Below are 15,475 nucleotides of genomic sequence, written 5' to 3' on the forward strand. Positions count from 1 at the left end.
TGAGGTAGAAGTTCAGCAAGACTAGTTTCCTAGGATAAACAAGGCTAATTTTTCAAGACCAAGTTGAGACGGTGTCTCTAAACAAGTGAATAGCCTGGTTCTCTGAGCCCCCACAGAGAAAAACAAGATGTGGTCAAGAACCGGTTAGAGCCTGCTAGAAAAAAGATGGCAACTAATTTGCCCACTGTTCAACCTTGCCCCTAATTATATGCTCATTATAATAGACTAGCATACTGAAGGACACACTCTGACTCTGGCCATCTGCAGTAACAGGGTAGGTAGACCTCATGTCTTAGAAATCTCCACCTCTCTCCCAGACAATTTTCCTTCCTTTTTTTTTACCAGCTCCCCCAACCTTGCAGGGCTCACTCCACTTCCCTCCTCTGCAGCCCCAGTTGGTATTTGCCTTTGTTACAATTTTCTCACCCCTATGCGACCCCAGGCAATGTCCCTGGGCAGCTATCTCTTAACAGTATAAAATGCACACACAGTCGATCTTATGATTTACAGTATGGTAGCTATGTTCTATGAAGTTTCTGAGAACACTGAATTCAGGACTACTGAAGCATTGCTCCTAGGAGAAACACAGGGCGGGCTCCTATAAGCCTCTGGACACAGTATTTTCCTTAACAAATCAATACATAACCTTGTTCTGGGTGTGTTTCCATTTTAAAAACACCTATTTAATATACATTAATGATCCATTGACACTGAACTCATGGCCAACAGCACATAGCCCACGTCTGAATTAAGTTTCAATAACATGTGCCTTTCCTCCATGAGGAGTGTCACAACCTTCCTGCACTTAGAGATATTAGACAGCATGTCAGCACTGTGCTTAGGGACCATCTTAAGCAGTAACATCACCAAAATAAGCACAAAAATGTGAAAAAAAGACCCTCAACAGATCATGAAAAGGACACTTGCTTGCCATACGAGAGCTGAAACAAGGAGGCAGAATGTTGCCGCATTCAACCTTGTTCAACTTCAGCTGGGAGCATGCACATCAGATTATTCAAATTTTTGCACACTGTGCATGCCGGAAAATGACCATGAACATGCTGAGAGTATTGAAAGTATACCAGTAAATTTTAGCAAGTGGGGAAGTTTGCAAATATCGGATCAGTGAATACTGAGGATGAACCATATTGGGAAAGGAGCTGAAACTTAAATTCCTGAGATTCACATTTTTACTTACAGAAGGGAGAGGAGGTTAAGGAATCAGAATACCAAAAATGCCCCAAAACACGAGATTCCTCATCTTTCAAAGGATCTTTTTGGAGATCCTTAACCCAGCCCCAGTCCTGAGGGTCTCAGCCATAGGCAGAATGAGCAATCTACAGCCTATGTGTAAACATGATGGAAAAAGAGGTTCCCTCAAGCAGCCACCCTCATCGCGGGACAACTCCCACCATCAGGAAGTCCTTCCTTCGTATTGAAACAAAATCTGCCTTTCTGTAAGCCCGATGCCCTGGACAGAGTCCTTTCTGTCATTGCCACTATCCTAGAAAATGTTAATTCTTCTTCCACACAACAGAGAGCCAGATGGTCTTTGCATAGTTGTGTAAATATCATAGAGTTACTTACACAAACCTAGATGGTACAGCCTACCACACACCTGGACTACATGAGGTAGCCTGTGGCTCCCAGGCTACAGACTTGGGCAACATATTACAGCACTAAATCTTGCAGGTAACTATAACACAGTGGCAAGTATTTGTGTATCTAAACATAGCTAGACATAGAAAAAGTACAGCAAAAACATGGTACCTCATTATAACCTTATGGGACCGCCATCAGATATGCAGTCCATTGTTGACCAAAATGTCCCTATGTGACTGTAACTGAAGACACCGTCATGTTTTCACTATGCAGGTGTTGGATTACCATGCACAACAATACTTAAACTACAGATACATTGTATCCAGATCCTATCATTTGAGACAAAATAGAAGCTCGATTTGAGCTATGGGCAGGAGGGAGAACTCAGTTTTCTTTTGACGCTTCAAACTCTCTTCATCGGAGTTAGTTCTCTAATGATAACGATGGGCAATGTTCTGGGTATCTGCTCGGTGCCTGATGCTGTCTGAAGCACTTTGCACGTATAAACACATTTAATCCCCAATCTAATGAGGTAGGGACTGTTATCTCCATTTTATACAGGAGTATCTAGAGACACAGAACAGTGAGGCAAACTGCCGACAGTCACACAGCTGGGAAGGGAAACGCCAGCCTACACACCACAGTGGTCCCACTCACCCTCTGCCACAGAGTCCCACGGGACAGTGGACAGGCCCCAGCAGAAGCCCATGGGCCACAGGGCTGCCCCTCGAGAATTCCAGCAGTACAGGAAGTGTGGGTCAGACATGGCACAGGCAGGCAGCCATCCGTTCGTCGCCAGGAATAACTTTCTCATGGATCATAAACAATGATCTGCTTCTAAGTCGGGGTCTCACTCTGCCGCCAGGCTGGAGTGCAGTAACATGATCACAGTTCTTCGCAGCCTCAAGCTCCTGGCTCAGGTGTTCCTTCCAACTCCCAAGTCGCTGAGACTACAGGCATGCGCCACTACCTCTGGCTTATGTTTTTATTTTTGCAGCGACGAGGTCTCTCTATGTGGCCCAGACCAGTCTCGAACTCCTAGGCTCAACCAATTCTCCCACCTCAGCTCCCAAAGTGCTGGGATTACAGGTGTGAGCCACTGTGCCTGACCAATTACTTTTAAAAGCTGAGTTTGGGCAATAAAGGAAAAAGGAAGAAATGTATTCTTTATATATATATATTTTTTTTTTTTTTTTTTTGAGACAGTATCTCACTTTGTTGCTCAGGCTGGTCTCGAACTCCTGGACTCAAACAATCCTCCCACCTCAGTCTCCCAAAGTGCTGGGATTACAGGAGCACCACCCCACTCAGCACTGGATGGAATGTTTTTGAGGATTGGCTTTGTTTCCTTCTAAAACTAAACTTCATGTACTCCCAAAAGTAAGTCAACCACAGCCCCTGGAATTTCAGCTCCCAGGCCCTCCAGGGACCTTGTGGTTCAGAAAGCTGGCATGGTGAGCCCAGGGCATGGCTGGAGCCCAAGACACGGCTGAGTCCCAAGAGCCACATCCACTCAGGGTTTCACAGATTCTGGTTTATCCAAAGCTCTAGATTCTTGAGAGGATGTGTTTATATCTAGATAAAGGGAGTCAAGAGGAAGGAAGAAACTGTTGGTGCTACCAGAACCCAGAGGGCCAAATCCTGCGGTCTGTAGCAGAATTGCTGCCAGATAAGTTTCCGTTTGGTTCTTTGGGAGGAAGGGAAGCTGGCCTTTATAACAGCATTCTAACTTTGGCCTCACTGGAATCAAAACTTGAATTTTTACAATAGAGAAGTACAAATATGCTGTGGGATTTTTTTTAGAAAAAAAAAGGTGCCTGAAATGCAGTGTTGAAGACAGACATTTAAAATTGGAAAAGTATAGTGATGTCGACCTCCATGGAACACTTTTGTTCTTTGTATACCTGCCTCTTACATTTTCTTCCTCTGCCTCAGATACTCAATCCAAGAAATCTGTGGTACAGCCTAACGAAATTAATTATTTCACTAAAAAAGAGCAGGCACCTGATGTAGGCTAGATGTTTGCTAGGAATCAGGCACGCAAACATGTCTATGAGAAGGAGACACAGTTGTGGAACTCATGGCTGCATGGGGAAGCTGGATCCACAAACTACAAAGAGTGATCCCCCAAAAAAATCCCAGAATAGTCTTTTTGGAGGGCAGGCCCCCTGTAGTACTTTTCGATATTTGTTCTTTCAGATTAAGCAGTCAACCAAAGTTTTTTACCTGGAAGTTTTGAGAAGGTTGCATCATGATTTGCAGACAAAACATCCCGAGTTGTGACAAACAGGTGCCTAGTCCTTCTACCCTGACAACGCACCTGCTGACCCCAACACCGTGCCGAGTGTTCAGCAGTTTTTGGTCAAAAAATGGCATGACCCCTGTGCTTCGCCCTCCCTATTCACCTGATCTCGCCCCTAGCAACTTTTTTTTGTTTCCCCAGATGAAAAAAGTCCTCAAAGGAAAACATTGTGCGATGGGGAAGAGATGAAACACCCAACAGCAGAAGCACGGAAAAGCCATCAACATCGACAAGTTCAGCCGGGCTCGGTGGCTCACCCTGTAATCCCACGCTGTGGGAGCCCGAGGTGAGTGGATTGCCTGAGCCTGCGGGTTCGAGACCCACCTGGGCAACTTGGCGAGACCTCATCTCTACAATAAACCAAAAAATTAGCCTGGTGGTAGCGCGCGCCTGTAGTTCCAGCTACTTGGAAGGCTGAGGCGGAAGGATCGCCAGAGCCCAGCAGGTCGAGGCTGCGGTGGCCGGGAGCGGCCACTGCACTCCAGTCTGGGCGACAGAGTGAGACTCCAACTCAAAATCACCCCATCTTGCCCCAGGCAACTTATTTTGTTTCCATGGATGAAGACGTCCTCAAAGGGAAACGTTTCTCCAGCATGGCAGATAGGGTGAAACAAAAAAACGGCAGAAGCACCAAAAGGCCTCAAAACCGACGTGCTCAAAAACTGTTTTGAACAGTGAAAAAAGTCTCTCGATAGGGGTACTGCATCCAACAGACAGTCCTTTGAAGGTGACTGAAGCTTAAATATGTAAGAATAAATACAGTTTTTTATAAACAAATTCTGGGGTTTTCTCTTTTTTTGGCCCCCTCGTATTATTAAAAATGGTGAGTAGCCCAATAGCAAAAGCATGGAACCAACCCACATGCCCATCAAAAGTAGACAGGATAAAGAGAATGTGGTATAGATACACGAAGGAATAGTACACAGCCATAAAGAGCAAAACCGTGTCCTTTGCAGCAGCATGGATGCAGCTGGAGTTCATCACACTACGTGAGCTCTCACAGGACAAAAAACTGAGTGCCACATGTTCTCACTAAACACTGAGCACACGAGCACAAAGGTGAGAAGAACTGACACCTGGGCACCGCTAATGGGGAGGGAGGGAGGCAAGACCAGGGCCACACAGCCACCTGCTGGGTGCCAGATTCACTGTGGGGGGAGACAGGGCCCGCTAGAAGCCCAAACCTCATCTGCACACAACTTATTTATACAGTAGATCCTCGCAGGTAGCTCACAACTCCAAAATAAAAATTTAAAAAGTGGTGAACGCCATCATGGAGGCAGGTGCAACACACCACGGGAACGAAGCTGAAGGAGGGATTTCTTTCGTCTAGAGGAGACGGAAAAGGTCTCGCAGGAAGCTGCTTGGGCGCCGCTCCCAAAGGGATGAGTAGGAGCTCAGCAGGTGCAAAGTGTGGAGGGTCGATCGGGAAAGGGAAGACCGCAAGCACAAGGCCTGGCTTCCCCGATTCAGCGCCGCCTGGCTGAAGCCAGCAGGAGCCATGGGCTGGGGAGGGCGCGGGGCAGATTAGGAAAGTCCTCGATGGTCAGGAGGAGAAAGCTGGAGGCTCTCCTGAGAGGAACCCAAGTCACCAAAGGCTTTAAGCCAAGGAATGGCACCTTCCCCCAAGTGCTTCGGAAAGAGAACTCCGCCGGCCATGCAGAGGACCCGGTGGAGAAGAGAAACACCAGAGGAAGGCAGCACCCACAAGACCCAGATGGAAGACAGCAAGGGCGTGAGCCAGGGCAGCGGCTGCGGCGGGAGAGGCGGGTCGGCAGGAGAGGCGGGTCGGCCATAGGACTGAGAGGGCTTGGAGGCCAGCCACACGTGGGGGGGAGGAGGAGGGAGGTGTGGAAGGTGGTTGTGGGTTCCAGCCAAGTCAGCAAATATCTACCAAATGTGAGGCCCTCTGGGACAGGTCTGGGGGGAAGACGCTGGCACAGTTTGGAAAACGGCACCCAGAGTAGAGCCCTGCACCTCTGTGCTCTCGTTCTCTCTCTCTCTCTCTCTCTCTCTCTCTCTCTCTCTCTCTCTCTCTCTCTCTCTTTGACTGGTAAATCAGAGCTGGGCTGAGGCCTCGGAGGGCTGGAGTGGGACAAACAGGGACAGGAGAGGGACGTCAGGCAAAGGAGGTGAGATGCAACCATGGGGGGAATGAACAGAAACCCCACATTTGCAGATATTCCTACCAAGCACCAGATGGGGGGTGCTCCTCTTCCCTACCCACACATAAACGCACACACATACACACATGCACAAACACATACACACACACACACCCCAGAATTAAGACAAGATCTTTCAGGAGGCTGAGCTACACCATCCAGTAGCTCAGCCACAGAGTATCTCTACCCAGATTTCTCTGGGAACGTTCTGGAGTAGAATACCCCTGCCTGCTCCCAGCTGTCCCCACCGCTCAGATAACTGGATGGACAGCAATGTCATAATGCTCCTGCCTACACGTATCCGGCTTGTCCTCGTTTCCAAAGCACCTGTGTTCTCGTGGGGGCCTCAGGACCATTCTAAGAGGGGTTGCTATTTCTAAATAAAGAAACTGAGAGCCAGGGAGTTTTCTGGCCTGACTCTACAGAGGGCGGAAGGACAGAAGGGGCTGAGGGAAACAAACGCAGGTGAGGATCTAGTTCGCTCCATATTTATAGCTCTCGGCCCCTTTCAAGCCTCAGCCAGCTCAATCTGTCCTGCCCCCATCTCCTGTCTCGAAGCAGAGCTAGGCTGGGCGAGCCAGGGCCCACCTAGGCCAGGGACTGCAGAGGAACCTGCAGCCCCATGGAGAGAAATCTGAGCACCTAAGCAGCAGAGGAGGTGAGAAGGAGGCCAGATTTGCATCCAGACTCGGAGACAGAGATAGCCCCATCTTTGTGCAGGCAGCCACAGGAGCCACTGCCGCTTCCAGAGGGAAGCGGTCAAGCCCGACACCCCTCATCTCCTGCCCTCTGCCCGGCACTCTCCTGAGCTCCTAACCACCTCGGGCCCCAGAGGTGGAGGAGACACCGACCTCCAGCTGCCTCTGGTGGCTCAGCAGACAGTCCCGCAGCAAGGGCTCCCACTTCCGGAGCAGGGTGTCCCAGGGGTGGGCATCCCCCGGGCCGCGGCCCTCGTCGCCCCCGTGGCCGGTCGAAGAGGGATCCCGAGGACAGGAGGAGCCAGGGTCCCTGTCCAGTAAAGAAAGAGTCTCACACTCTGGCCTGGAGCTGCCCCCTGCGGCCTGGGCCGAGCTGGCCAAGCCCCGAGCAGCCGAGAGACTGAAGGGCCAAGAAAGATGTCGAGGGGTCTTGCAGGGCCGGTCCAAACCGGCAGCTTTGGCTCTCCTCTGGTGGGGGCTGGGACGAGGGGACTCTGCCTCTCTGGAGGGCGGGCAGCCTTCTGCTTCTCCACGTTCCCCAGCAGAGCCGAGAGAGAGCCGGATAAAGCTGAAGCTTGAGGCGAAGGCGTCGTCGGAGCCAGGAGGGGCCGGGGCGCCACTTCCGAGGCTGCAGTTGCTGCCCAAGTCCACCGGTGCCAGAGGGAGTGTGGCCCTGACACTCCTTGCCCCGTCCCCAAAGGCTGCATCCCAGCTGGCCCTCGGGCCCTCAGGACCGTCCATGGATGAACATTCTTGCAGACGCCCAGCGTTCCCAGGGCCCCAGGGCCTGGCTAGCCTGTCGGGCAGTGTGGTGCCCGCTGGGAGCTGAATCCCGACGTGGGCCGACGTCCCTCTCACGGATGTCAGAGCCAGGCCCCAGCGTCCCCCCGAGGTCCCAGCAGAGGCTGTTGTGCTCTTGGGACCAGGGCTCCCGACCAAGAGGCCCGGAGGCTGGCCTCCCGGGTCAAGACCACACCGGCCAGCCCTGGACTCAGAATGGTGGGGCTCCTCACCGCACACCCCTCCCGGGACCCGGAATGGCGTGGCCACTGCTGTGGAGAGGAACCCGATCCTGGGCCCTGTTGAGCTTCTCATGTAGCCTGGCCTCCGTGCCAGCCGCCGCCTCCGAATTGCAGGTGGTAAGCAATCCCGGCTGCCTAGGAAGAAAAGAGCAGACAGCACCATAAACTTGTGAGTCTCTCTGGCTGAGCTGGAATGGCGCTTGGAGAAGAACACCCCTAGGCTTTGAGGTCATCTCTCGGGGTAAACGCGAGCTCAGGGGTCCCAGGGCCGACCCGGTGTGAGAATCCTGACACGCATAGGTAGGAGTTTGCCTTGATCATGTAGAAATCAACACAGCGTCTTGGCTGACGTTTAGCAGAGCATCTGACACTGTGTCGGCTGTGCCACCAAGTCAGCAAGGACGTGGGAGGCAAAACCCCAGCGGCCCCTGGACCCCCCGGCATCTTAGCTATCGGTCTCTTCCGGCACATCCGTCTTTTCATCCTGGAGAGGGCCTGGAACGCAAATGACTGGAAACCGGAATTCCAGAGCGCGCCTTGAAATGAGATGCAGTCATTCACCCCAGCTACTTGCGGAGTAACAAGTGCATTCTTGTGATCTAAGCTACCCATGTCCCTACAGGCCTGTTCTGTTGCTGCGGACCACGGGTAGCAGGCTGTGCTACAACTGTGCATCACCTCACATGCAGATTACAGGAGGCCACCTTGGGCGTGTTCTCCAAGCCCCAGGGGCTGTGTTCCCCTCCCAGCTATGCCATAGGAAGGGGAATTATTACAAATGCTGACACCTCAGCAGCCCTGTTCATATCCCGATTATACCACTTGCTGGCTGTGTGACCTTCCACAAGTTACTCAGCCTCTCTATACCTCAGTTTCCAGAACTGCAGAGGCTGCCCCAGAAAAGAAGCCCTCTCTGGCTTCCAGCTTCCTCCTGGAAGCCACAGAAGCTCATCCTCAGTCCAAAGCCAGCACATACCCATCTCAGCCACTCTTAAGACTAGGCATTTAAAAAGGAGTCTTGTATTTGAAGCTACATCTGCAGAAAGTTTAGACTCTGATCGTGAAATAAGAATAAAATCCCCAAGAGGACAGTCTGATTCCCAAGCCAGGGTAAAGAAAGGGAGATAGGCATTTAACATTATAACCCTATGAGATCGGTACCATTCCCATTGTATAAGTAACAAAAAATTTTTATAAACAACAAAATTAAAGCTCAGAAAACGTTCATTTGCCCCAGAACGCCCAGATCATAGTTTACCAAAGCCGGGATTTCAACCAAGGCCATCTGATCCCAAAGCACACGCGCTCTGTTCCCTTTGCCTCCAGGTATATCAGTTAGGGTGATAGCTTAAAATGACAGGGAGGCAGAAGAAGAAAGACTTACCCTTCTTCTTTCTTCAAGACAGAAGCCATGCAAAGTTGGAACCGGTAGAAAAGGCATGATGAGATGTCAGAGTGGAATCATTAACAGGACACACTGGGTCGGGTGTGCTCTGGCTGGACCGAGACCCTGACCTTGCCCTTGGGTGCCCCATCATCCCAGGGTGTGAGGCTTCCAGCAACTTCAAGGCCCGACCCGTGGGGAGCAGTCAGAACTGGGTGGCCAGAGCTCAGGATGGGGCAGAAGAGGCCCAGAAGGCCTAATGCTCACTTCCCTCGCAAAACCAGCAAAATATTATCTAAAGAGCAAGGAATCTAAGAGGAAATGAGAGAAAACACTGAATTCTGGCTTCAATTACCAAAAGAAAACAATTCAGCAATTTCACATTTTGAAAAATGAGTCCAGTGAGATCTACGTTGTCTTTTGGCTTAAAGAGACTTTTTAACTATTTTTTTTTTTATCCAAGTACAAGTCACCCAAACAACCCTTATAAAGTTAAAAGAACAAGGCTAAGTGGAAAATAATTTGTTTGAAATTTCACTTATTTTTCAAATGCCTGAGGGCACCTCGGCCTGAGTAACTACTCAACCGAGGACTGAAGTCCCACAAGCCAGGGTCCAGTTGCTGCACAATGAGGTGACCCCGTGCAAACCCATTCTCGCACTGGGGCTTTGGTAAGCTGTATTGAGGGTCAGACATGAGGGACGTGCTCACCAACATGGGAGTGTGATAACCAAGCTCCTGTATCCCCCTGAACGCTCCTGCCTCCCATCCCCTGGTCATCGGCCTTCCTGGGAGGTGGCCCAAAAAGCGGAGACTGACATGCACTATTTATTATCCTAACCCTCAGAGGGCAGAGGGCAAAACAAAGCCAAACCTGGAAGGTACTTCTGGAAAGTGCCAGAAGGGTTAGAGGAAACCCATATAAGGCAAGTCTGAAATGTCTAGGAGAACCCTCAGTTTCCCATAATCAATGGCTGGTTTTCCACCCCCATTCTTTTTTTCCCTTTTTTTTTTTTCTTTGAGGAAGCCTATAACATCCCCCATGACCAGAATCAGTTATATAATCACTTACCTAATTCTACCTCTTAGATTTCTCCAAAATCCAAGCCCTGTTGTCGAACCCTGCAGTTCAAGAAGGGGTGCCATTGTGGACGGAGGTTTGAGAGGGCAGGAAGAAGACACGACAAGGCGATGGAAAAGCCTGACAGGCAGGCAGGCTCTGAAAGCTGGTCAGGAAGCCAGCTGTGCCCTCTGTCCCTGTGAAACCCAGAGGTGCCCTCATTCTGCTCAGCTGGCCCCAGAACCACGGAGCAGGGAGAGGGAGCCTGGTGCAGCCTTCCCCACTGCCACCTCCATCTCACCCCCATCCAGCCCAGTGAGCTCTGAGATTGCAGAGAAGTGAAAGGCAGGAGCATAGCACAGACTCAGATGTCAAAAGGCCTCTACGTACGGTCCCGGTAGGGTTTCTGGAAATATTTGTTTCCTTGCTTAGGAAGAAAACCCGGGGAAGTCATTATTAACCAGCCAGGTCAACAAAAATCTGTGTCTGCCCTGCCTCAAATGCTCTCCCTTCGTCCACCCAAATCCTCTCCATCCTTCAGCTTCCAGTTCTTTCCACATCAGCTCTCTTTTCTGATCACCAATTCGTAGCCTTCACCAACTGTCCGCATTACTTATTCCCCCATATTTACCGTGAACACCTAGCACCATTAGTTATTCTTTTCTTTGGTGTATATAAATTGTTTCCAGTTTATGCTATATACAAATTTCCTTATAATTCCTCACCCTCAAAAAAATCTCAGTTGACAATATACAGAGAAGGAATTTAAATACATTGGCCAGATAGTTCTTTCTTTCTTTTTTTTTTTCCGAGTTGGGGTCTCCCTTTGTTGCCCAGACTGGAATGCAGTAGCACAATCATGGCTCATCGCAGCCTCAACCTCCTGGGCTCAGACAATCCTTCCACGTCAGCCTCTTGAGTAGCTGTGACTACAGGCACATGCCACCACACCCAGCTAAATTTTGTCTTTTGTGGAGACAAAGTCTTACTATATTGTCCAGGCTGGTCTCGAACTCCTGGTCTCAGGCGATCCTCCCAGCTCAGCCTCCAAAATGTTGGTAAGGGTTACAGGCGTAAGTCACCACACCCAGCCCAGATAATTCATTTTTAGATATAAAATCTAAAACATGCAATTTAAGAAAACATGTGCCCATTAGTTTATTTGGAAGATCTCAACTCCAAGGCCCAGAGGTAAAACCTACACAAAATGCACATATGCGTTTGGGCAAGGTATTTGGCCACCCAGCACCTCAATGATTCTAAGGCCTGTGGGGAAAGAATGTCAGTCTCCTGAAAGGGAAATGCTGGGACCAAGAGGCGGCCGCAGAGAAGTCAAACAGTTAGGGAAGCACAAGGGTATAGACTTTACAAAACATGACTTGAACATAAACATACAGTAGAAGCAAAATGAGTGTATTCTTTTTATGGAAGGAATTTTAATCCTCTCTGTCATGGTTACAGCATAAGATCTAGACATTCAGGTTAACCAAAGATTCAGAACCACAAAGAAACCACACGTCCCCGTGGATTAACTTGTTTCCAAAGTATCAGAATCCAGTAACAGGCACTAACCACAAACACTCTGCTAAGTACAAGTTCATCTTTCTTGGATAACTCAGTGAGCACTTGAGGATTCTGAAGAGCCTTCGGGTCATTGTAATATGCCTCCTGTGAGCAAGGAAAGCCCTGGTGTGGAATAAATCACCCGTCACTGTGCTTTCCATTTTAATCATGCAAGTCACTTCAACGAAACAAGTCTTCCTCAAACCCTAGATGCTATGTGCAGATGCAGACAGGAGCAGGACACTCTCCCTGCCCCCAAACTGCATGTGATCTAGCAGGAGATGTCAGCCAAACACACAAAAAGGGTTGCAGGAATGGAATGCGCAATTTTAATCAACGAGGCAGGAGGAGTCAACTTGAAACTAAACTAATGGAATAGACTGGTTAGATCTGTTGGTTCATCTGATGGCTCGTAGGCCTTCAGCAAAGCAGAAGATTCCATGAGCTCCAATGTATGCATCACCCCCCAAAACCACCTCATGGGATTAAAGGGAAGGACGGTGCTGCATTTGGTGAAAAAGGAGAAATAAGGGAGGGGAGGGCGAATAGGGTTCAGAAACTACCTGCAGGGTGCAATGTTCACTATCTGAGGAACAGGTCACCTGAGACAAATATGTGTACCCCTTGAATGTAAAATTAAAAAAAAAAGAAACGAGAGCTGTCATAAATACAAACACAAATACATCTTTAATTTCGACCAGAAACAAAAGGTTGTTTGCCTTTTGAGAAAATGAATGCCACAAGTAGTGCTGACACAGACACATTTGGTAAGTTACTCGGCTTGAATCCAGAGCACTAAGTAAGGAAGATCAAGGTGACAGTCCGAGGCCTGATCCTACAACTCTCCTATTAATTCATAAGGTAGTGCAGGAATACCAAAAATAGAATAGCAAACCTACCAACTATTGTACACATTTGCAAGCCCACACACACTTGCACACACACTGTACTCGTGCAAACACCAAAGTGAGTAACAAAGAGAAAGTGCTAGAAGTGAGGTAGATATGGCATTATTATGCTCTTCTCTCTTCATTCCCAGAAATGTCCGTAAAAACATGAGTAAAATTAAATTAATCCCTTTTTTGGCTAACTCATAATCTAGCACATTTTGGAATGTATATGGGTTTGGAATTAACCTTCCCTGTTATTCCCCTCAGCTTCCATCGATTTTCCCTATTTTTAAAATTTTTTTGTTGTGGTATCAGGTACCTAACGTAAAGTTTACCATTTTTACCACGTTTAAGTGGCATTAATTGCATTCCCATTTTTGTGCAACCATCGCCACCATCTACCTCCAGAACTTTTTCATCTTCCCACACTGGAACATGGTACCCATTCAACATGGACTCCCCATTCCCTCTCTCCCCGCAGGCCCTGGCAACCACCATTTCACTTTATGTCTCTACCAGTCCGTTAATTAGTTCAGCAACCTAAGCCTAAGTCTGGCCTAAAATTGGAAGTCCAACAGAAAGCACCATTTTCAACAGAGCTATCCGAGTGCATGAAGAAACACTGTGTGTGTGTACAATATAAAAATGCAAATGCACACAAATACAAATGTGTATATGTCTATACACGATCATATATATGAAATACAGGTAGAGAGAGAGAAATCGGTACAGATATATAGATGGAGAAAGACAGAGAATTCTACACAAGCATCCTTTCCATCTCCTTTCAAAATCTTCCAACCGAGCAGGTTGATAAAGGAACTGCCTCGGAATCTTGCACTGGCTGGCTGCCATCTTGCACTCACAAACTGATACTGTCTCCCTCTTTGAAAGGCAGATCGTTTTCCTGGGCACGAGTATTCACCAGCTGCTCTTGGTGAGCAGAGAGCCACTTTACCCTGATCGAGCATCTCGGTTGTCTTCAAAGCAGAGGGGACGGCAGGCACAGATGCCAACAGGTCCACAGGAGGGCCGTGAAAAGCAAAGCCGGGTCTCTGCTTTCCTGTTGGCCTCCTGGTCGCCCAAATGCCAGAGCTTGGACGCCCGGGCTGCAGACATCACTTCCTTCTAACAGCCCGAAGGGGTGAATACCACACTGAACTGGCTTTTTATTTAGTTGGCCACAGTATCAGCCTGGAGTCACTGAAACCGGAAAGACTGTTCTGCTTGGAACACAGGAGACAGAAGGGCCAAAAGTGTAAATAAAAGCAAGAGAATGATAAACCCGGCATAAGTCAGTATTTTTGTTTGTTTGTTTGTTTTGTTGTTGTTGTTGTTGTTTTGAGTTGGCGTCTCACTCCGTCGCCCAGACTGGAGTGCAGCGGCCGCTCCCGGCCACCGCAGCCTCGACCCGCTGGGCTCCGGCGATCCTTCAGCCTCAGCCTTCCAAGGAGCCGGAACTACAGGCACGCGCTACCACGCCCGGCTGATTTTTTGATTTACTGTAGAGATGAGGTCTCGCTGCCCAGGCGGGTCTCGAACCCGCGGGCTCAGGCAACATAAGTCAGTTTTAACAGGTGGAGGGAAGAGGACACAACGCGCGAGGAACCTCGAGGGCAATGTTCCGTTGTTAAACCAGCTGCTCTTTATACAGGTGCTCACTGTGTTTGTCTCAGTATACAGGAAAAATGCATGTTAACTATATATTAATTCAAGAGCAACGTTCCATTTCATAAGCCAAGTGGTGGTTAAACAGTTACTGATTGTATTGTATTCAAACAATACATGTAAATCTCACGTATAATTATCTAGTAAACACACGATTCCATATAAAAATATAATTTTTATAACTGTTAAATAGTTTATGATTTTTCTCTTTTTTTGAGTCGGAGTCTCACTCTGTCACCCAGGTTGGAAAGCAGTGGCACAATCATGGCTACTGCAGCCTCGGTCTCCTGGTTAGGTGATCCTTCCACCTCAGCCTCCCATGTAGCGGGGACTACAGGTGCACGCCACCACGCCCAGCAAATTTTAAAATTTACTGTAGAAATGAGGTAGTGCCATGTTGCCCAGGCTGGTCTCAAATGCCTGGGCTCAGGCAATCCTCCTGCCTCAGCCTCCCTCCTTAAGTGTTGAGACTCCAGGTGTGAGCCGCTGCGCCTGACCTGATGGTAATATTTCAACAAGTTGGGCATGGTAGTGCACCCCTGTAGTCCCAGCTACTTGGGAGACTGGGGCAGGCATGCCACTTGAACCCAGGAGCTTGAGGCTCCAATGAGTTATGACTGCACCACTGCACTTCAGCCTGGGCGGCAGAGAGAGGCACCATCTCTATATTTTAAAAAAATAATAATTAATTAATTGGCAATAATAATAATTTTTCAAGCCGTGGTCCCGGCCTTCAAGAAGCTCATGGCTCCGTGGAGAAGACAGATGTGTCAACAATCAGGTACAAACCAGACTGTGAGCCGCTCCAAACTCCACCCTGGGAGGCCAGGAAAGTGAACCGGAAGGATGAGCTTCCAGAGGCGAAGAAGCAGGGTGAGGCCATTGCCGGTGGAGAGAACAGCAAGCACAGAGGAAGAGAAGAGTGGGAGGCAGTGTCGAATGCAGCCAGCTCAGAGAAGTCTAGAATGGCCGGGACTTGGGCACAGGGAAGCAGCAGTGCAAGGTGAGGTCGATGGCAGCTGGGATCAGGCCCAGGGTGGCCTGCAGGTGGGGACCCAGTGAACAGGCTTCAAGGCAGGACTCCACGCCAGAGGAAAGCGAGCTGGAAGCACACAGCACGC

At 49.1% G+C, this 15,475-nt stretch overlaps 1 protein-coding gene across 1 annotated transcript in view; it reads right to left on the reverse strand.

Annotated features, from left to right (window-relative positions):
- The window catches only part of LOC103270643 (disrupted in schizophrenia 1 protein-like), a gene marked incomplete at its 3' end in the record, with an annotated part of 105,205 nt that extends 97,253 nt beyond the window's left edge, over nucleotides 1-7,952 (reverse strand). Inside the window, 1 exon segment of the mRNA XM_008068183.1 lies at nucleotides 6,921-7,952. Coding sequence (XP_008066374.1) covers nucleotides 6,921-7,952 — 1,032 coding nt within the window.
- Nucleotides 7,953-15,475: the final 7,523 nt, after the last annotated feature.

This window comes from Carlito syrichta, unplaced genomic scaffold (assembly GCF_000164805.1).
Source record: "Carlito syrichta isolate Samal-C Ts95f unplaced genomic scaffold, Tarsius_syrichta-2.0.1 Scaffold309891, whole genome shotgun sequence".
Lineage (NCBI taxonomy): Eukaryota > Metazoa > Chordata > Mammalia > Primates > Tarsiidae > Carlito > Carlito syrichta.